At 36.9% G+C, this 23,927-nt stretch overlaps 1 protein-coding gene across 1 annotated transcript in view; it reads left to right on the top strand.

The window, feature by feature from the left end:
- Positions 1–23,927, top strand: part of PRMT3 (protein arginine methyltransferase 3) — a 132,538-nt gene that overhangs the window by 78,161 nt on the left and 30,450 nt on the right. The window contains exons 12-13 of the mRNA XM_061406206.1: positions 1,482–1,669; positions 3,617–3,703. Of these exons, the coding sequence (XP_061262190.1) occupies positions 1,482–1,669; positions 3,617–3,703 (275 nt within the window). The remainder of the gene's footprint in view (positions 1–1,481; positions 1,670–3,616; positions 3,704–23,927) is intronic.

The raw sequence follows: 23,927 nt of genomic DNA, 5'->3' as shown, positions 1-23,927 counted from the left end.
CGCCACAACTGCTGAGCTAGAGCTCATGCTGCGCAACAAAAGAGGCCCCCACCGTGAGAAGCCCACTCACCACAACTAGAGAGTAGCCTCTGTTCTCCGAAACTACACACAGCAATGAAGACCAGAACAGCCGAAACTAAAAAAAAAGAAGAGAGTCTCTCTGAACACACTATTCCCCTACCTCTCTTAACACTTACTCTCTTGGTATTGAATCCAGATCACCTCTTTTGTGATCCAGGCCTATGTGTCAGCTGGTATTTGGATATTTTTACCTATTTGTCTAAGCATTAAACTCCCATATTCCTCTTGAATCTGCCCTTATTTTATTTGCTGTTTCCCTGGTTAGTACCATAGTTTGCCGAGTCACTAAGTATAAATCGTGTCATCCTTGCCTCTTTCCTGTTTTCTCACTTTCTTAGCCAGCCTGTCTTACAGTCTGTAAGTTCTGCCTCCTAAACTTACCTTGACTGTATCTCCTCATTTCCATTCCCACAGCTGTCACTCTGCTTCAGATCAGCTGAATTATTACAAGTGCCTCTTTAAGTCTTGCTTCCTACCATTTATTCTCCACATTGCACTCCAGGTGGCTTTTCTGAAACCAAAATTTGACCAGGTGCTTCCTCAGAAAATTTTTCACTGGCTTATCCTTATTCTCAGAATAAAGTCCAGTTTATTAATGTGGTTTACTCAGCCCTGGCTTTATTTTTTTTGGTTTTACTTAGCTTTGTAGCTTAGTATTCCTTACTTATTCCTCTCAAGTTGGAGTGTACTATGTCCCTAGGTGCCCACTGCCCACCCTACCTAGAACATATCTTCCCCCTCCCCCCCAAACATTCCAAACTTACTTGTTCTTCAGCTCTCATCGTAATAATTTGTTTCCCTGCCATAAACAAACCTGAGTTAGCTGGGTTTTTTTTTTCTTTAGGTCTCTTAGTACCTTATGCTTCCCCTTTCTTAGTATTTATTACATCACAAATAATTGTCAGTTTATTTGTCAAAATTATATAAATGTAAGTTTGAGTAGGGTCATGTATCCACAGTCTGTAAATTAGAGTAACTTACTGGCACATATTTAGTGCTCATAAATATTTACCTTTTATAATAAATAAGAGAGGGTAATATGAACTGGTCTCCTGCACAACTATAAAATTCTGTCCCATAATTTTCTTTACATGTCACATAACATCTTTAGAAATGACTTGTCTTTACACGTTTCAAAAGAACATGTAAGGTAAAAATCTAGTACCTCTTTACAGTTAGCATGTTTAATATTAATAATTTCAAGATTGTGTCATCCTTTTAAAATAATTTGAATAGGAGCTCATCATTGAAATCCTTATTTTAATCTTACTACCCTCCATTGCTAGTAATCAATTGCTAGTAATCTCTACTTTGGATTTGGTATTTCTGTTTAGCCTAATGATTATATTTTGTTATAAAGGCAGATAACACTAAATTGTTGGGTGTTTTATTTGTTACAGTCTACCCTGATATTTGCACTATCAGCCTTGTGGCAGTAAGTGATATGAATAAGCATGCTGATAGAATTGCTTTTTGGGATGACGTCTATGGCTTCAACATGTCCTGCATGAAGAAGGCAGTCATTCCGGAGGCTGTGGTGGATATTTTAGATCCAAAGACACTTATTTCAGACGCCTGTAGTATTAAGGTGGGTACTTACCTAATTTTCTTTAACGATGTGGCTTTTTATTATTTTTCATTTATGAGGTTAGTATTTCAAATTAATGAATTGATTTTAAGTATGGGTCTTCAAAACTAATCATTCTTCATTTTAATTAAAGCAACTTGATGTCATAATATTTACCAGTTGACTGTGCCATCCGTTTGGAATCACTTCTCTTTATGTAGTAAAGTTTCTTACACTGAAGGCTTGAATCATTGACTTAGTAAAGGCAGAAAGTCCTGTTGTAGTGTCATTTCTGCTTTACCACCACCTCCTGCCCTTAGTTCGAAGCTTCTTATTTACAGCCAGGTTATTCATTCATGTATGTTTCACACAGTTTAACTTCTCATTCAGATTTCCTCCGTTCAGATTAAGTAATTATAGTGACTATGTCCATGAGACTAAAACCCTGCTGTTTTAAATTTTATATTTTTCACCATGTTAATCTCTAGTTTTATTGACAGTTTGCTATGTCGAATTTGCATAGGTTGAGTAATTTTGCCGTTAGTGATAGTACTGTTGGTTTTGGTGAAAGACTCCTTAATTTATCTATTTCAATTGTATAATTAAATAAATATAGCTTGTTTAGTATTAAATTCAGAACACTGTCTCTTTTTAGTCACACTGTTACTTTCATAGTATCAATAATTATTCTTGGCACAAAATATTCAGTAGATACTCAGTAAAAGTTCATTAATTTTCTTAAGTGGATAAAGTCTTAATATGTAAAGTTTCTCAACAAGAAAACAAGCTGATTAAAATTGCGTTCATTTAAGAAAAAAAAATATAGCATGGTTAATGACTATAGGACTGTTCAGTGCCCTGGTACACTGAGTGTAAAGGATCTATTTGGATTCTTCCACTCAGGGAAGGGTGTATGGTTATAGCCAATTCAGTCTTAAGATGGAACAGAAAGAGAAAGGTCCCGTGTCGTGGTGCTAATTTCTCTTTCTAGTTATTTCTTGGCTTAATTCCCCAAAATGCTATGGGTAAATAAGATAGTTGAAATAGAAAATTTAGGACTGATAAACCAAGGTGTTTAAAAAGTGTACATATCCTTTTTCTTTTTGTTTGTTTAGGTAAATGTTGCCTGTTCTGTATTCCCCAATCCTGTTATAAATAAAAGGCAACCACAATGTAGCTTCTTTAAAATTTTCTCACTGTTTAAAATAGAGTAATGCCTCAAGTAGTCGTGTGAATTGTGTTCACTGTGTTACAACCTATTCATGGTCAGCCAAATGCCAATGACAGCCTTCACAGCGCAGCATCCTTTGGTCACACTGCTGTACCCAAGTCCATCTACTCTCCATAGTGAAATGGAGAAAGCTTTGAACTAGGACAGAACAGGAAAATAAGGATATTTGGCCATTTTTTTCCCTGAAGTGAATCTTCATAGTTGATTTTGTTCATTGTTTGGAATTGTTATGGTTGTTCTTAATGTCTAACAAACTTCAAATGCACTTACAAAAATGAATTCTAAAACATCTTGTTCTTCTAAATAGCATATGTTTTCAAGTTGGCATTTCCTACAAAAAAGATTGACTTACCACATAATTTATTGTGAATGTGTACCACTGGTGATTTACAAAATGATTTTGGTTGGAACAAGGAAAACACTTTTTATTTGAGAGTATCTTAATCTATCTTAGAAAAAACTTTAGCACAACAGAGCCATGATTTGATATATATTATTCATATAACAAGTCTAAGTAAAAAATACTAATTTGATTAAAAGAAGATATAATTATATATTAGTGCTAGTAGCCCTTAAGTTTAGAAATAATCCCCAAAGTGGAGTGTGGGTGATTAAAGTTTGCATAGCATTGGTTTACAGTAATTTTTTTGCATAAAAAGAAATATTTATGTGTTTCTGATTTTGTTTTTACTATTTTTACTAAATCCTTCCCTCTACTCTTTTTTTTTCATGGGTAGCATATAGATTGTCATACGACATCTGTCTCAGATTTGGAATTTTCTTCAGATTTTACCCTAAAAATCACAGAGACATCATTGTGCACGGTAAGCTGTTTCATTCTACTTTCACAAATCTCTCTAGTAGTGTGGTTGATTGGCAGGCTAATGAATTAATTACCAGACTTGTGATAAATGAAAAAGACTATTGCCTTTGACAGTCTATCGAATCTGTCTGTTGAATAGATCTGTTTTAATAAGTCAGTAGACTTCAGAAAGTTGAGAAGAGAGAGTATTAGGAAACCATGTTTACATAGTGATATTTCTTTATAAACTCTTCACTGTTACTTATATAATTAATGGAGAACACTCAACTTTATCTTCATAGATAAAAGTGAAATGCCCTGCTCCTCTCACTGACTCTTAACACTCAATTTAGATGGAAATAAGATGATCATTTGGTATAATATTTTATATTCCTGTGAGAAAAATAATGAAGAAACTGATGGTGTACCTGTCTTGAAAGATTCAGCCTGCTCTAATAGAAATAAGTAGATGTTTTAGAAAAGTTAGACAAATCTAGATTCACATTTGGTTCTGCCACTCCATAGTTTGTTACTTTGTTCAGCTTACCTAGGTAATAAGTACTGCAGACTAATTAACTGCTTTAAGAAAAATGGTTATTCTTTCTGTGTTGAAGACTAATTATATAGATTAGTGAGATATAACATGTGAAAACACCTACAATGTAGCCAGAAATGTTATTACTAAAATACATTAATTTTTCTTAAATAATTTCTAAATGTGTATTAACACTAAGTTTACAGTATATACCTTTACCAGGAGACTTAGAATGTTAACAAAATGTGGACCTTTCCTTACCAACGTATAAATTTACATAGGTATTATAGGTGTATTTTTATCATCTTAAAATTTAATTACATGGTTTAAAAAATACTAACTATATCTTCAAAATGAAAATTTTTATTGAAAACCGTATCGTCAGAAACTGTGAAACAGATTATGGTCATGTAAACTTTGACTCTTCAACCTGATTCTTTTAAATACTTTGCTCAGATCAACGTACAAAGATTATATGATTTCTTTAAGAGTTTTTTCAGTTCATTTTGAGCCAATAATTATTTTATATCCAAAAATGTTTTAGCTATTCTTTGATGTTATGAGAAAGTCTTTTTTTCATCAAAGTTGGTTTTATAGTTTAAAAAAATATCTAAATCCCAGACTTATGATTGTTAAGCACCCATTATATTAATGTATTTAATTGGTGAAAAGCAAAATTTCATTTTTCCCATTTGTTTATCCCAGACTTTCTAATTCTGCTTTTTATTAATAGAAACTGAAGTTATTTGGTCAGTTGAAATTACAGACTACAGCCTTTAACTCCTAGACTTACTCTGTGTTTTGATATTCATAATCCTTGAGTGTTAAAAATGACCTCGTTTTTAAAAAAAATATTAAAGTGTGGTTGATTTACAAATGTGTTAATTTCTGCTGTACAGCAGAGTGATTCAGTTATACATATATATACATTCTTTTTCATATTCTTTTTCATTATGGTTTATTATACAATATTGAATATAGTTCCCTGTGGTATACAGTAGGACCTTGTTTATCCCTTCTGTATATAATACTTTGCATCTGCTAATCCCAACCACCCACTCCATCCCTCCCCACTACACCAAACCACAGTCTGTTCTCTGTATCCATGGGTCTGTTTCTGTTTTGTAGGTAATTTCATTTGTGTCATATTTTAGATTCCACATACAATTGCTGTCATATTATGTTTGTCCTCTGACTTACTTCAGTTAGTATGATCATCTCTGGGTCCATCCTTGTTGCTGCAAATGGCATTATCTCATTCTTTTTCTATGGCTAAGGAGTATTCCGTTGTGTATATCTGTACCTCATCTTTTTTATCCATTCATCTGTTAACATTTAGGTTGCTTTCGTGTTTCGGTTATTATGAATAGTGCTATTATGAACATAGGGGTACGTGTATCTTTTTGAGTTATAGTTTTTTCTAGATATGTGCCTAGGAGTGGGATTGCTGAATCGCATGGTAGCTCTATTTTTAGTTTTTTTAGCAACCTCCATATGGCTTTCCATAGTAGCTATACCAATGTACATTCCCACCAACAATGTAGGAGGATTCCCTTTTCTCCACACCCTCTCCAGCATTTGTTATTTGTTGATTTTTAATGGTGACCATTCTGACTGGTGTGAGGTGGTACCTTGTTGTAGTTTTGATTTGAAAAGTGAAAGTTAGTCATTCAGTCATGTCCGACTCTTTGTGACCCCATGGACTGAGCCCACCAGCCTCCTCTGTCCATGGAATTCTCCAGGCGAGAATTCTGGAGTGCGTACTCGTTCCCTTCTCCAGGGGATCTTCCCAACGCAGGGATCAAACCCAGGGCACTTGCATTGCAGGTAGACTCTTTACCGACTGAGATTTGATTTACATTCCTTTAGTAATTAGTGATATTGAGCATCTTTTCATGTGCCTGTCGGCCATCTGTATTTGTTCTTTGGAGAAATTTAGGTCCTTATTTAGGTCGTTTATTTAGGTCTTCTGCCCCTTTTTTGGTTGAGTTGTTTTTTGTTCCTGAGTTGCATGAGCTGTTGTATAGTTTGGATATTAGTCCCTTGGTGGTGGTGGTGGTGGTGGTGGTGGTGGTGGTGGTCATCTTTCCTCCCAGTCTGTAGGTTGTGTTTTCTTTTGCTTATGGTTTCCTTTGCTGTGCAAAAGCTTATGTTTGATTAGGTCCCATTTGTTTATTTTTCCTTTTACTTCTATTGCCTTGGGAGACTGCCCTAAGAAAACAGTGGTACAATTTATGTGAGAGAATATCTTGCCTATATTCCCTTCTGGTTTTATGGGGTCATGTCTTATGTTTAAATCTTTAAGCCGTTTTCAGTTTATTTTTGAGTATGGTGTGAGGATATGTTCTAATTTCATTGATTTACATTTGACTGTCCAACTTTGCCTACACTGCTTGCTGAAGAGAGACTGTCTAAAAGAGACCTTGATTAATGGCCATTGATCTATAAAGTAACTCTTAGAAGTTACTTGTTGTATTACCACTACTATTAAATAATATTATTTCAAATCTACTTGCAGTGATCTCCACACAAATCAAAGTAGAGCAAATATGAAACTGGTGAAGACCTCAAGACTGTGTTTGTTTTTAGTTGTGCATATTTTTGAACTTTATTTATATGAGTTTATTGAAATGTTTTTTATTTTCTGGGTATGGGTTGAGGTTCTTAGTTTCAGACAACGGAATCCAGATAAGCTTGTTTAAGCAGAAAGAATTTGCTAAAGAAAATAAGAGGATTTCCAGACACAGTGGCAGAGCTAAAGGATAGGCTACATTTTGAACTTCCAGAAACAACTTATAGAACCACACCACCTTAGAACTGGCCTGCTACAAAAGCTGTCTTCCCCACTGCAGGCCCAATAAGCCCCAGTACCCCTGGCCCACTGAGGTACCACCACTGACAGCCCCAGATGCATAACCACTTCACTACCATTCTGTTCCTGTCCTCTACCCACCACCCAACTCATGCTGTCCAGTTCCTCCTTACAAATCTTTATTCAACACCTCTACATAGCTGAATGCAGATTATGTTGTACCCTAGTTACAGAAAGTCTTGGAAAATACTTTTAGCCACAGAAGTGTTAGGCTGGAGAAAGTATCATAACACATAAGCTGGGTTCCCTTGCTATCTGAAAGTAGAGTGTTCTGTGAAACTTTTTGTAAACTGAAGTGGTGTAAAGCGAAGAAAGCTACCTTAGAACCACATCTTGCTAAGATGCATAAGCTAAATTGGTATAAAGTGTAGATGCAATTCATAGCTCTGGTGGCTTGATGCTGAGATGCCTAGTCTGAATCCTGGGAAAGAAGTGTGGCACTCTCTCCAGAACAAACACTGAATGCTACTTTTGCTTTTCACTGTTTTTTGTAAAAGCAAAAATCCTCTTCAAATTTATTTCTGTTAGGGAAAACATAGTAATGTAGGTCTTTTTTAAAAGGGAGATGGTGTAAAGTGAACTTTTGAAAAGCAGGAGATACCTATATAGAATTATTTCTATTGTTATTTGGGATAGAGTACAAGAAAGAAGCTTTATGTTAAAAGAAATTGTATTTATCCTTTGATGATCTTAGTTTTATTTTGTATATTTAAAAGAGTAAAATAGAATGAAAAAAGGGAAAAAACTGGTAGTCTGTTTAATCCAAAGATTGTAATCAAAATGTTTATGTTGAAAAATAATGTGTCAAATAGGTGTTACTGCATTTGTCCTTGTACATTTGGAGTTCCATATCTGTGAAGAACCATTTAGAATTACATTTTTATTCCCAACTTGCCTGAATGATTGTAATGTAAAAGTCTGGATTGAGACTGGCCCAGAGTTTGAGAGAAAGGTGGCAGGAGATTGGAAGGGACCCGTATGTGTGTGATCACACTGCTAAATAACATAGTTCTGTAACTCATCTTGAGAGGAATGTGTAGTCTTAAGTCATATTTATTGGTTGCGTGCCAAATTTTGAAGATAAAAATTTTAGTACTCAGCGTTTATGCTAACTCCTCTGATACTATGTGGTCAAATAGTCAATATAAATTATCTTTGATGGTGATAATATCCAGCAGGCATTGAACATTTGTATGTCAGGCAATGTGCTAATCACTTTAAAAGCATTATTTCATTTAGTTTGCATAATGACTAGTTTACATGGATACTAATATTCCCATTTTATGGGTGAAGAAAAAGATAAATCACTGTAATATTTTGAGCAATACACTTACTCTTTCCTAACCCAAAGAAACTTTCATAGTGGGATCATACAAACTATTAAAGGAACATTGAGAAACGTTATGAGTTCTTCCAGGTGTGAAAGACAGGAGGTTGCATGTTCTCTATTTGAAACAGGTTTGAAAAATCTTATTCCCAGCTAGTAGTCTAGCAGTTGTTGAGAGGGAGAGGGAAGAGAATGTGTATGATCACAGTGTGCTCTTTATCCGGGGTAGGACTGACAGACTCATAGGATACAATAAGCCCCATAGTCCATCCTCTTTGCAGCAAAGAAAAAGTATATCTTAGAAAAATCTTTTCTTTACCCTGTCAGAGTAAGCTTATAGTTGTTTGATTAATCACGTACATTTCGTAAAACCCTCCTTTGCTTCCAAGTATGTTACTCTAACACGAACCTGACTTGAGTGAGATTTTATGGCCTAATGCTTGTATTGCATTTTCATTGTTTGTGAATCTCAACCATCCACCTGTATCTACTCCAGGTATCTTTGGCTCTTTTGCTGTTGTCGTTGTTTAGTCACTCAGTCGTATCCGACTTTTGCCACCCCATGGACTGCAGCACACCAGGCTTCCGTGTCCTTCACCATCTCCCAGAGCTTGTTCAAACTCATGTCCATTGCATCAGTGATGCCATCCAGCCTTCTCGTCCTCTTGCATCCCCTTCCCCTCCTGCCTTCAATCTTTCCCAGCATCAGGGTCTTTTCCAATGAGTCAGCTCTTCACATCGGGTGGCCAAAGTATCGGGGCTTCAGCTTCAGCATCAGTCCTTCCAATGAATATTCAGGACTGATTTCTTTTAGGATGGACTGCTTGGATCTCCTTGCAATCCAAGGGACTCTCAAAAGCCTTCTCCAACAGCACAGTTTGAAAGCATCACTTCTTTGGTGCTTATCCTTCTTTATGGTCCAAGTCTCATATCCATATGAGACTAGTGCATAAACCTTAACTTTGACTATATGGACCCTTGTCATTAAAGTGATATCTCTGCTTTTTAATATGCTGTCTTAATACGCTGTCTAGGTTTGTCATAGCTCTTCTTCCAGGGAGTAAGAGTCTTTAAATGTCATGGCTGCAGTTACAGTCTGCAGTAATTTTAGAGCCCAAGAAAATAAAGTCTGTCACTGTTTCCATTGTTTCCCCATCTACTTGCTATGAGATGGGACGAGATGCCATAATCTTATTTTTTGAATGTTGTTTTAAGCCAGCTATTTCATTCTCCTTTTCACCTTCATTAAGAGGCTCCTTTGTTCCTCTTTGCTTTCTGCCATAAGGGTGGTATCATCTGCATATCTGAGGTTATTGGTATTTCTCTGGCAATCTTGATTCCAGCTTATGCTTCATCCAGCCTGGCATTTAGCATTTGCTCTTTGACAGAGTGCCAACTCCTTAACCTGTTCACTTAACAACTGTCTGGAGCTACTCTGCAAGCCTAGTCTTCAAGGCTACTTTTTAGATTATTTGCCTGGTTACTTGGTAATAATCCATTAATAAAGGTATTAAGAGAGGATGAGTGCCTAATTGGAATTTAGTTATTCTGTTACATAATCAGAAGAATTAATTTAAAATATGGGAAATAAAAAGCAATGTCTGGTAAAGAGATGGAAAAAGTTACTCTGGGGAGGAAGAGGTATGGCTTTCTTAGTGAAGAAAAAGGTACCCAATTTTGTGGAGAAAGTTGCTCTGGGAGGAAAAGGTGTGCTTTTCTTAGAGTTAAGAGAAAGGTACCCAGTTTTGTATTGCTAAGTACAAACCTTTAAATACATTAAACGCTTTCTTTCCTGTGCTTGAAACCTGAATGCGTAGCTAAAAAATAAGAGAGAGAATTTCTCTGAGTAGTTAAGCCCATAAAGCTAAACATTCAGAAAACGAAGATCATGGCATCTGGCCCCATCACTTCATGGGAAATAGATGGGAAAACAGTGTCAGAGTTTATTTTGGGGGGCTCCAAAATCACTGCAGATGGTGACTGCAGCCATGAAATTAACAGACGCTTACTCCTTGGAAGAAAAGTTATGACCAACCTAGATAGCATATTCAAAAGCAGAGACATTACTTTGCCAACAAAGGTCTGTCTAGTCAAGGCTATGGTTTTTCCAGTGGTCATGTATGGCTGTGAGAGTTGGACTGTGAAGAAAGCTGAGTGCCAAAGAATTGATACTTTTGAACTGTGGTGTTGGAGAAGGCTCTTGAGAGTCCCTTGGACTGCAAGGAGATCCAACCAGTCCATTCTGAAGGAGATCAGCCCTGGGATTTCTTTGGAAGGAAATCCAAAGTTTCAGCTAAAGCTGAAACTCCAGTACTTTGGCCACCTCATGCGAAGAGTTGACTCATTGGAAAAGACTTTGATGCTGGGAGGGATTGGGGGCAAGGAGGAGAAGGGGATGACAGAGGATGAGATGGCTGGATGGCATCACTGACTCGATGGACAGGGAGGCCTGGTGTGCTGTGATTCATAGGGTCGCAAAGAGTTGGACACGACTGAGAGACTGAACTGAACTGAATGCAGCTTTAGTTAGCAACTGACTTCCTATCATATCAGCCTGTCTAACCTTGCAGTAAATGAACAATAAAGTCCATTATTTTCATGGAAATTTCATAGGTGTTCAGAAGCAAATGATTTAAGGCTATATAATTTAGAACCAGTGTGTTTTATCTTGTGAGTTAAGGTTTATTTTTTAATGCCATTTATATAATTGTGTAATGTTCTCTTACTCTGTATTCTAGCAGCATTTATATTGTTATCGGTTTGAATAAGCTCCATAAAGATACAGAAAAGCATCCTTTTTCCTAATCCTGGGTATACATTAAATGACTTCTCATAGTTCCTTTCATATAAAAATGAGTTGTTTATACCTTAAAAATGAAAATACTTAAGCTAGTTATACATGCTCCCATACATAATGTCTTTGACATGTAAAGATTTTTTATTTAATGCATCATCTCTTAAAGCGATCATTTTTACATCTTAATTTTAGCATTATGCTTTCTTTTATTCTACCTCTATATTGGCATGGACTAGAATAATGTTCAGTTTGTATAAACTTTCCTTAATATGATTTTAAACCTCATTTAAAGAAGAATATTTTTCCAGCCATTTTTTTACTGCACTTGTTAAACATAAAACAGTGGATTAAATTTAAAAAATCAGACTTTTTAAATATTTGGATTTAGTAACCTTTATTTTGGATTTAATGATCTCTTACAATAAAGTCTTTATTTTGAATTTTATCAAAGTGCAAGAGTTCAGTGGCATTTGAGAGCTATTTGGTTTTTAATGTAACTTTTTAAAATCTTTATAACAATGTAAAATTTTGTATCAAGAGAGATTTCAGTTTGTTAAACAAATATGAAATGCTGACCATGTGCCAGATACTTGTTTGAAATGTTTGGTCACAGATAACAACAACCAAAAAATCTCTCCTGTATCCTGAAAAGACACTTAAGGGAGAGGAGGCAGGTACTGACTGACTAGATTTTAGTATGAAAAGTGAAGATAGTAATATAGAGGGATGAATAGGGTGGTCTGAGTTTGGGGGCTCAGAAGTGAGGTATTTTTCTGATGGAAAAGTTACAGTTGGTGATCAGATTTTATAGCCAAGATTTCATGACAAAGAAAGATAAAGATCATTGCCCCCTCAAAAAAAAAAAAAAGATTTGTATTTTAAATAAGAAAGTCTATTCTGTTTCCAAGGATGAAAAGACTGATAGAAAGCTGAGGTACGGTAGCCATGTAATAACTTGACTTTGGGATAATTTTTGTTCACCTAATTTTTAATTCGCTAGTCTTTTCTTTATCTGTATTCTTTCTATTGCTAAGGTCACCAATAAATATTTTCATTTTAAATATCATGTTTTTTAGTTCTAGCATTCTTATTTTGATTTTTTTGAGTTATATTTTGTCTTTCTAACCACTTTGGTTAATCTTTTTATCTTAATTGCTTAACATATATATAATAATTCTTTTAAGACCTGTTTACTGATTCTATGAGCTGCCTGTGATTGTACTTCTATTGCTTTTTCTTTTGACTGTGGGTCAGATTTTCCTGTTTCTTCTCATTTTTCATACCTTTGTATTTTATGCTAGTCATTGTGTTGGGTTGGCCAAAAACTTTGCTCTAGTTTTTTTCATAAGATCACATAGAAAAATCTGAACCAACTTTTTGACCAACACAAGTTAAAAGATAGTACAGACTTATCTAATATTTTCACCTAGAAGGACCTTTACTTACCTCTGTCTGGTAGCTACTCTGAGGACCTGATCCCTTTTATCTTATCTGAAGTTGAGCTTGATTGGGTCTAGATTCCACTGCAGTTAATTTACTTGGTCTTGAGCATAAAATTAGACTTCTGCCTTTTTCCAACTTCATAGAAAGACCATCAAAATGAAGCTGACTTCAGGGAGGAGAACAAAATCAGGATATTTGTAAGGTTTAGGAGATCTGATTTTTGAAGGATCTCTCATTTCAGAGCAAGGAATTAGAGGGGAGAGGAAAGGTTCTGCTCTGGGTTTGGCATGGTTCATGATGCCAGTCAAAAATTGTCAATTGCCTTCTGCCTCCGCAAGGTCACTAGCTACTGCAGTCACTGACCTTTAACACTCTATAAAAGAGTTCAGAGTGGAATGATGCCCTCCGTGCTCTGGGAAAAACAGGGGCGTGCAGATAGATATTTTGGTAAGATTTTATGAGACCAGTTGCTTGCATCCCTCTTATCTAGAGAAGCACTAAAATCATTGAAGGAGACATCTGTTCCTCATGGCTAGCAACAGCTTTCTCGTGACTAGCAGCAACCCTCTGCCCAAATGTGTCCTTGACTGCACATGTCCCCCTTCACCAAAATGACAGGTTGTACTAACCCTCCCCACCCCATCTCTTCAAAGCAATTCCTCAGAGCTGTCTTAAGATGCTGTCTCCTGGGCTTTAGTCCTCATTTTGCCCCAAATAAGATAACTCACAACTCTCACAGGAGAAGGCAGTGGCACCCCACTCCGATACTCTTGTCTGGAAAATCCCATGGATGGAGGAGCCTGGTAGGCTGTAGTCCATAGGGTCGCTAAGAGTCGGACACAACTGAGCGACTTCACTTTCACTTTTCACTTTCATGCATTGGAGAAGGAAATGGCAACCCACTCCAGTGTTCTTGCCTGGAGAATCCCAGGGACGGGGGAGCCTGGTGGGCTGCTGTCTATGGGGTCACACAGAGTCGGACACGACTGAAGTGACTTAGCAGCAGCAACTTTCACATTGTGCTTTTTTTTTGGTTGACCATAGACATAGTAATGGTTGGGTTTCAGCTTGAGTTTTGAAGAGTTAACAGTGTAGTTGAGCCTTCTGTTTGAGAAGAGGGTATTTTACTGTCAGGGTTAGTTGGAAACAGGGTTATTGTTCATATACATGGATTTTCTTGAGGTACCTGAAACAAACTGCCTCATCTTCCTGGACAAGAGTTTGTGGAATAACAAGAGAGCTGAATAGCAAGACCATGCTAATGGTGCCAGTGAACCATGTGGTTGCAGATGATTTTGGCTTTGTGATCTAAACACCACAAGAAAACCTCTCTCTTCCTACTTTCTAGTATAAGCACCAGCTTCATCAGCTTTCTTAGCTTGCAGAGAGGACTAGCCAAGCCTTTGAGAATTTTCCAGAAGCCACTGCACCATACTATCCCAGACTTGGACATTAAAAATTGGTTGGTTTTTCCTTGAACCAGCAAGGTTGCTATGCCGTGACATTTTTGCTTCTTTGCCCCTGCATTGGATAGATGCTCTCAGGTGAAAGCAACTGTTTGCTCGACTAGGAAGTGCTAATCCCTTACTTTTACTTACTTGTATCCAAAGCTCTTTGATGGTTGAAAAATATAGTTGTTCCATTTACTCAGTGTTTTGTTGTAGTAGCTATATCAGATTGAGAAGAGGGTCTTTTGTACACTGGAAAGAGAAGTCCCTGAAAGCTTTGTTTTAAAAACCTTGGGTTTTTAAAGATAAATCTTTAAAAATCTGGAAGATAAATCTGTGTCTGCTTATTTAACTTTTTTTTTTTTTTAAGTTAGGAAGAGTAAATAAAAATTTTTTTAAAAGTTACAGTATTTACGATTTTAAGTTAGGAAAAGTAGAATTTTATGAAATAAAAGTTAACTGAAACTGAATTATGTGTTATCTCTCAGTTCTTTTTTTTTTCTATTTTAAAAAAGTATGATATACTTGATAAACAGTAGAAACATATTTAAGAGTCACTGGTACTTAGAACAGGTCTTGAGTTACAGTTTTTTAAGGATAATATAGATGTTATAAAAGAAACTTTAAAATGTTTGCCGTTCAAACTTTCATGGTTCTCAAGGAGTACTCATGGTACTCCTTGTTTTCATTTTATGTTTTAATTAAGCTTTAAATTTTTCTAATGGTTTAAGAAGAAACATGAAAATGAGCCCATTTATTTGCAATTGTATTCTTTAAGTCTTCTTTTAAAGCTTTTGAAAAATTCCTGACACTTGAAGCCTACTAATTTTAAGCTCATTCCTTGGTATTGAATCAGTTCTTAGTACTTTTGGGTGCAAATTGACCTAATTTTGACCCAGCAGAGCTAATCAGCTAAAGAAACTAATTATTAAAACACATCTGCACTGCTTCAAAATAGTAAGATTTGTCTTGAACTTGCATCATAGATTTTAATGGGACATCTGCTATATATTTTAACAGGCTTCATTAAGTAAGTTTTATGTCTTAGAGGGAGAGCATTTCTAATGAGATGCCACCTCTACAGTCAGTTTTAGGTTTCTACTTTAATGAATGACCATACAGTCTAGAGCCTGGTCCTGAACTTCCTGTTCTCTCTGTGAACCTTTGGAGTTAGGCTTAGATGATGTTGAGAATACTTAAATCTATTTCCATGAACTGGTTTTTGAGTAGTAGGATGTGTTAAGAGCTACACGGCATTGGGAATATAGTAATAAGCCAGAACAAGCAACTCTTCTCTTCATGAGGCATTAATGGGGGAGATAGATGTTAAAGTTCACTTTGTGGATATTAGATAATACCAAGGAATTATTGAAAATTTAGTTAAATGTGATAAAGGTATTGTAGTTATATAAGGAAATGTTCATATTTTTTAGAGATGTACACAGGTAAGGGAGAAATGACGTGTCAGGCATTTGCTTCAAGATAGTTGAGCAACAAAGGGGGAAGCAGAGGGAGAGTATATGGAGCAAACGTGCCAAATATTGGTCACTGTTGTATATAGGTGATAGGTGCTCAGGTTCTATAATCGTGTATATGTTTGAAGTTTTTTCATAGTCCGATCTTTTTAAACAATCATACTAACAACAGTATTCTAAGAAATGCGTAAGAGTGATGAGGCAAAGGTGTTAGCCTACATTGTTTCTGCAAAACTCAGCTCTCTGCTATAGCTATCAAGGCTAAACACATGCTTGCACTGTGCTTCACGTTTTTACACTTAGACATGTGTTCATATGTTCACCAAAAAGACCTATACAAGAACTCTGTTGCAGCATTGTTTCTGGAAACCTAGACTAGGAGTAAGCCAGACATTCATCAGTAGTGGAATGGATAAATGGTGCAGTATATTTAAGAAGTAATATACATCAGTGGGGAGAAAAATGGGATCTTGGCTGTACACTATGACATGGATGAATTTCATGAATAGAACATTCATGAAAAAGGAGGGGAGAAAGCCAAATACACAAAAGCTTTTGCCTTTAAATTTTCATAAAAAGCTAAATTAGTATAGTGATAAACATCAGAATAATGGTTACATTTTGTGGGAGGACTTAATGATTCAGTTCAGTTCAATCGCTCAGTCATGTCCGACTCTTTGTGACCCCATGGACTGCAGCACACCAGGCTTCCCTGTCCATCACCAACTCCTGTAGCTTGCTCAGATTCATGTCTGTCGAGTCGGTGATGCCATCCAACCATCTCATCCTCTGTCGTCCCCTTCTCCTCCTGCCATCAATCTTTCTCAGCAGCAGGGTCTTTTCCAGTGAGTCTGTTCTTTGCATCAGGTGGCCAAAGTGTTGGAGCTTCAGCTTTAGCATCATATTCCAATGAATATTCACGATTGATTTCCTTTAGAATTGACTCGTTTGATCTCCTTGCAGTCCAAGGGACTCCCAAGAGTTTTCTTCAATGCCACAATTCAAAAGCATCAGTTCTTCAGTGCTCAGCTTTCTTTACGGTCCAATTCTCACATCTGTACATGACTACTGGAAAAACCCTAGCAAACCATAGCTTTGACTAGATGGACCTTTGTTGGCAAAGTAATATCTCTGCTTTTAATAGGCTTTCTGTGTTGTCATAGCTTTTCTTCCAAGGAACGAGTATCTTTTAATTTCATGGCTGCAGTCACTGTCTGCAGTGATTTTGGAGTCCAAGAAAATAAAGTCTGTCACTGTTTCCATTCTTTCCCCATCTGTTTGCCATGAAGTGATGGGATTGGATGCCATGATACTTGTTTTTTGAATGTTGAGTTTTAAGCCAGCTTTTTCACTCTCTTCTTTCACCTTCATCAAAAGGCTCTTTAGTTCCTCTTCACTTTCTGCCATAAGGGTGTTGTCATCTGCATATTTGAGCTTATTGATGTTTTCCCCGGCAGTCTTGATTCCAGCTTGTGCTTTATCCAGCCTGGCATTTCGCATGATATACTCTGCATATAAGTTAAATAAGCATGGTTACAGTAAACAGCCTTGACATACTTCTTTCCCAATTGGGAACCAGTCCATTGTTCCATGTTTAGTTTTAACTGTTGCTTCTTGACCTGCATACAGATTTCTGAGGAGGCAGGTCAGGTGGTCTGGTATTCCCATCTCTTTCAGAATTTTCCAGAGTTTGTTATGATCCACACAAAGTCTTTGGCATAGTCAATAAAGCAGAAGTAGATACTTTTCTGGAATTCTCTTATTTTTTCTATGATCCAGATGTTTGCAATTTGTTCTTTAGTTCCTCTGCCTTTTCTAAATCCGGCTTGAACATCTGGAAGTTTTTGGTTCATGTACTGTTGAAGCCTGGCTTGAAGGATTTTGAGCATTACTCTGCTGGCATGTGAAATGAGTGCAATTGTGTGGTAGTTTGAACATTCTTTGGCATTGCCTTTCTTTGGGATTAGACTGAAAACTGACCTTTACCAGTCCTGTGGCCACTGCTGAGTTTCCCAAATTTACTGGCATATTGACTATAGCACTTTCACAGCATCATCTTTTAGGATTTGAAATAGCTTAATCATTGGAAGGGGAATAATAGAGGCCCTGCATCTTGATCTGGGTAACAGTTGAGTGTCTTTACTTTGTAAAGGCTCACTGTAAAGTTCACTGGGCTCTATCAATGATTTCCTTACTCTTAGATGTGTGTTGTATATTTTATTCTTGTATTCTTCAGTAAAATATTTTTTTTAAAATAAGTGATTCTTACATTGAGCTAAAAGAAACATCTCTAGTTGTGCATGTATATAATATTTCGGTTAAAAAGTTTATAAAGAACAAACCACAAAAGGGCCCCCTTTGGTCTGAAACTTGGCGAGTGAAAGGAGCTCAGAGAAGCCCAGTGTGGCTGGAAGACGTAGACTGCTGTTGAAGAAAAGTGGTAAGCGTCCAGGTCATTTAGCACCTGTGCTGTTCACACTTTTCCTTAAATCAGTGGGAAATAATGGAGGTTTTTGTTAAAGAGAATGATGTGACCTGAAGGGCACATTGAAAAGATCATGGATGGAATATGAAGAACAATTAGGAGACTAGAGTATATATATGGATGTGAGAGTTGGATTGTAAAGAAAACTGAGCACCAAAGAGTTGATGCTTTTGAACTGTCATGTTGGAGAAGACTCTTGAGAGTTCCTTGTGCTGCAAGGAGTTGAAACCAGTCCATCCTAAAGGAAATTAGTCCTGAATATTCATTGGAAGGACTGATGCTGAAGCTGAAGCTCCAATACTTTGGCCACCTGATGCAAAGAATGGACTCATTGGAAAAGACCCTGCTGCTGGGAAAGATTGACAGCAGGAGTACAAGGGGATGACGGGATGGGATGGTTGGATGGCATCACTGACGCGATGGACATGAGTTTGAGTAAGCTCTGGGTGTTGGTGATGGACAGGGAAACCTGGCATGCTGCAGTCCCTGGGGCCGCAAAGAGTTGGACACGACTGAGTGACTGAACTGAACTGATGGGTCAGCTGTCACAGTACCTCAGACAAGAAATAGACTTACGTAAAGATAGCTTTAGTGGAGATGGAGAAAAGTGTACGTGTTTGAGAGCTACCTAGAAGGTAAAATGGAGAAGGCCATGGCACCCCACTCCAGTACTCTTGCCTGGAAAATCCCATGGACAGAGGAGCCTGGTGGGCTGCAGTCCATGGGGTCGCTAAGAGTTGGACACGACTGAGTGACTTCACTTTCACTTTTCACTTTCATGCACTGGAAAAGGCAATGGCAACCCACTCCAGTACTCTTGCCTGGAGAATCCCAGGGACAGGGGAGCCTGGTGGGCTGCAGTCCATGGGGTCACACAGAGTCGGACACGACTGAAGTGACTTAGCAGCAGCAGCAGCAGAAGGTAAAATGTCCAGACTTGAGGATGGATTAGATAGGGAGGGATGAAGGAAGGAATTCACAATGGTGACTCTGTGGTTTCTCTCTTTTACTGTTTAGAGAATGATGATACTATTTTGTAAGACAAAGAAACCTGGAAGAAGAACAGGTTTAGAGTTAAGGATAAGAGCTCATTTATTGGTGTGTTGAATTTGAAATGCCTCTGAGATATCCAAGTGGTGATTTCCAGTTGAAAATTAGGATACTCTTCCATGGTCGGTTCTGTCAAGTCAGACTTGTGACATATTCCATCCAGATATGATATATGATAGTGGAAGCAAAAGCAATCATAAAATTACACAAATTGCTCTTGACCTAGGATGCATTTTCTAACCTGTGGTACTTCTCAAGGTTGATAGGCTCTAGAAGTTTTTTTTCCTCTTTTTTCTTTTTAGTAATCAAATCCAGTGGAGTAGCATCATGTGCAAATAGAACTTAATCCAAATTAACTATTCAAGTAGAAGAAAAAGAGTCCATGAGAGAAATAATGGTCTAATTAGTGCAGATGATACTACCCTCCATTTTACTTAATGAATATGTGCCTTAGAATGAGCCTGAGGTGGGAAACACATATGTTCTTTCTTCAGTTATGTTCAGTTTGCAAGTTTATCAGTAGTATGAATATCTTGCTGGATTGCATGTGATTCTTGTCTCAAAGTATTTGCAGTAGTCACCTTCATGCTCAGGACACATTCTAAGACATGCCTAAAATCAAGGATTGTACCATACTTTTTATATACACTGTGTTTTTTCTTATATATACATACCTGTGGTAAACTTTGATTTATAACTAGACCTAATAAGGGAATGTTCAAACTGTCTGCATCATACTCTTGCACTTCGAGGCCATTACTAAATACTGTAAGGTTTACTCAACAATCTGATAACTGAGTTGTCTATTAAAGTGATTAATTACACTTTAATTAATAAGTAGGGTAAACTGCAGTGATACTGTGGACAGAAGGATTATTGTCAGCCTGAGCGAAATGGAGCAGGAAAGCGTGAGGTTTTGTCGCACTACTCAGAAGGTCTTCAAATTTAAAACTTACTGCTGCTTTCTGGAAATTTTCATTCAGTACTTTCCTGGGTAGCAGATAACCAAAGAAAGAAAAATTGCAGGTAAGTGGGGAGTACTGTATTTTTAATACAGCATGACACCCTGAAAGCCATCTACTTCATCTGGATTCCAACCAAAGAAATGTTGATTTTTGCCATTGCCAGGAGAACTGGTTGTCTTGAACATACTGAAGAATGGTTTATATTTCACTCTCCAGTGCAAAACCTTAAGGGATTTTCCTGAGTAATTTTGATTATCTTAAGATTTTTCCTTATGTGACTTACCCATTATATAATATATGACTATACTGTAATAGGATGCTTTGTCTCTTATTTGAAGGGATTCTAGTTAGTTCTCATTTTTTTATATTTGATTAAAATCCAGGTGTACCCTACGCATTGTCTACAAAATTTTGGACATTTCCACTTAATCCTCTCTTAGTTTTCAGTCTTCCCAGCCACAGAGGGAAACTGGACCCCTGAGGGTTTTAACCTTTTAAAATCTAGATTTCTTAAACCCATTCTCTATGTTTAGTTGCCTTCTTACCTACTTCCATTCTCTGTCCTTGGAAACATATCATTAATAAAAACTTAATTTTAAAAAGTTATCTTTCACACTTCATATTAACTTTGAATCCCTTCAAATAAGAGACAAAGCATCCTATTAAAGTCTTTTCACGTTCATTGAATAGAATAGTGGAAGGGATAATCAGCAATATTAAACCATTATTTAACCAACGCAGACAGAGTGCAGAAGTCCACGAAATGAGGAACCCTGAAATTGAGTAAAGGATTCTAACATCAGTTCTGAAATACAATTAGAGTGCAATGTTAAAATCTTAAGCTACATTACAATCACAGTTTAATTCTAAATAGGTATAGGGTCATGCTTGAAGTTAGCCCAGGGAGAGAATACATTTATGAGAGAAATAATCACACTGAAGCAGGACTAAAATATTGTCTTCAGCACAGCAATAAGCATAAAAATGAAATAATCAGTATTAGTGAACTCTCGATTAGAGATGTCAGGGGAGTTCTCCCCACTCTTATCTCAGAGGCTGCCAATTAGCATTGTTATGTTGTGATAGTAAATGAGTTTGACCAGGTATTTTCCTCTCTGATTCAGGCAGTTATCCCTGGAGTAATGACCTCTAAGTAATTTTCTCAGTTCAAATTCCCTTTGACTTATGTTCTGGCAGAAACCATCATTAATATTGGCATCCAGGTCTTCAAAAAATCCTAGAACATCCAATGTTTCCAGACATATATATGTATGTATGTATGTATTCATAGGAACGATCAGTCCTTGTGGAAAGATGAGTCAAGAATTGGAAAAATAAATTTTTGTTCTATATACCAGATGGCTCAGAACTTAATATTTACCTTAATCTGTCTTTCTCTTTTCTAGAAGACTAGATGAGAAAAGGACCAGTCTTAAAATAGAGTTTTCTAAAGAATAATGTAAATCAAAGAGGAAAGTTTAGACGATGGTAACATAGTGCCGCAGTTAAAAACTTCAAGCTTTAAACCCAGTGGGCCACGTTTACCAGTATGATTTTTTTTTCCCCGGAATGACTTTAGAAAAGGCATTTAACTTCACCTGACCCGAAATTTCTCATGTGAAAAGTGGAGATTATAACGCCAATAATTACCTCCTGGGTGTTATTTTGAGGGTGAAATGAGGCAGTGCATAAAAGCATTTACCACTATGTCTGGCACATAGAAAATGCTTATAAAATGATCTGATTAATATTTCCATTCACTTCCCTATCTTTTTAAAGAAGGGATTGTTTATTTATTTTTAACTTATTCATTTGTTTATGGGGAGTGTGATTTCATAGGCTGAATTTACTTACTCCATCAGGATTAAATAAGTGTCACTGGTTTGTCTATCGTGCGTGCTAAGTTGCTCCAGTTATGTCCGACTCTTTGCACCCCATTGGACTGTTGCCCACCAGGCTCCTCTGTCTGTGGAATTCTCCAGGCAAGAATACTGGCATGGGTTGCCAGGCCCTCCTCCAGGGTATCTTCCCCACCCAGGGATCGAATCCACATCTCATTATGTCTCCTGCACTGCAGGTGGGTTCTTTACCGCTAGTGCCACCTGGGAAGCCCTGATGTGTCTGTCAGTACCAGTTTCTTCACAGCCAGAGATATGCAGTAAACTTTGTAAGCTGTTCATATCCCTGAATACCTAATGTATTTGAGAAATGAGACATTCTTTCAAAATGCCACATTTATGCAAGCCAGGTGCTTCTCAAAGCAAAATCACTCTTTAATGCCTACGGTTTTTCAGAGTCACAGTTTTCCCCTCTAGGTCACTAAGACAGTGACATAACTATTACAGTAGGTGATATGTCCTGGCTGTCCCTGAAGACTGTACCATAGCCTTAAATCTGATTTCTTTTTTCTCTTCTTCTCATCCTTTTATTCAGCATCCAACCCCATGAATATGGGATGGGCTAGTCTCACTTAGTATTCAAAGATCACAATAAAAAAAGAAATCTGAATGTCTACTAACTAGATTTTTAGTTCTCACCTCAGATGTTGGATGCTTCTTAGAAGGGCTCTAATGGAACGGTAATAGCTATCTTTTTAGTTCACATTTCAAGAGAGAAAAAACAGCCCTATTCATTCCTGGAAATTAAAGTATATCACATCTTCTACCTGCCCCTCCTTTTTCTTTCCTGTCTGTCAGGATTTCATTCAGTATTCCATCTCTTAGTTTATACTTCTGAAGGTTTATAAAGACAAGAAGTATCTTGTAGAGCTTGATCTCCTAGCCACAAAAATGAGTTTTAATAGTTTTCAATTTTAAACCTCTGTAGCAGAAAACTAATTTTTTTTGTTCTGCATTGATTTTTTAAATTCAGTTTATCTACTATTTTGTTCTTAAACTTTTAAATTTAATGTTTTCTTACCATTGATAGTATTTTCTGGCATTTGAAGAATGAGTAATGGGCCATGTAGTTCTTACAGCTTTTACGGAATATTGGAAAGCAGCATGAAAGATGGAATATAATGAAACAGTAACCATTGACATTGAGCTGTGAGAAACTGATGACGTGAGGAACCAAGAGATAGAAAGCTCGAGAAGCAGTTGCTGCAAGAGTTCTTAAATGGCTGGCAAGCAAGCAAGCACACACACACACACCTTTTCACGATGACTTTTTACTCACACATGTATTGGATTCTAGTGCTGTATTAGGCATCGTGAGGGCAACAGAAAATATAGTCTCTGATGCCAGAGACCTTCACTTAGTAGGAGAGGTCAGCATATAAACAGATAATTGTACTATGTGCTCTGTAATAGAATTTTAATGATACAGGCATATGTAAAAGGTACCCTTGACCTGACAAACTCTCACTCACATTTAAGGTTTTACCTTAGGCATGACTTTCTTCCAAAAAGCCTTCATCATACAGTTTGCACTAAATTAGTGCAGAGTGATTAATTGTTAGTACAGACATCAAGGAATATTCCTCTAGAGCAGTTGACATCAAATTCCAGTTTTGAATAAAAAGTAAGAAATTAGAAGTAAAGCATCGTAGTTTTCTTTTCCTGAAGGTTGATAGGAGTGGAGCATATTATATAATTTCATTCTTTAATTGTTCTCTCAATTAACAAATCTTTATTAATTTCCTGTGGTCCCTGAACATCCCAGGCTATTTCATGCCCTTGTAACTGCATGGCTGTTTTCACTAAATGTTTAGATTGAACACCCGGTCATTGTGCCTAGGCAGTGAATATAGGGAGGTAAGCACAGATACAGAGAGATTGCCCTAAAGGGCCTATTGGGATTTTCAGTCGAACAGAAAGCATTATGAATATGATGAATATTGTTACAGGA

This window comes from Bos javanicus, chromosome 29 (genome assembly GCF_032452875.1).
Source record: "Bos javanicus breed banteng chromosome 29, ARS-OSU_banteng_1.0, whole genome shotgun sequence".
Taxonomy (NCBI): domain Eukaryota; kingdom Metazoa; phylum Chordata; class Mammalia; order Artiodactyla; family Bovidae; genus Bos; species Bos javanicus.
Note: the sequence above shows the minus strand (reverse complement) of the source record. Positions and strands in the feature narration are given on the sequence as shown.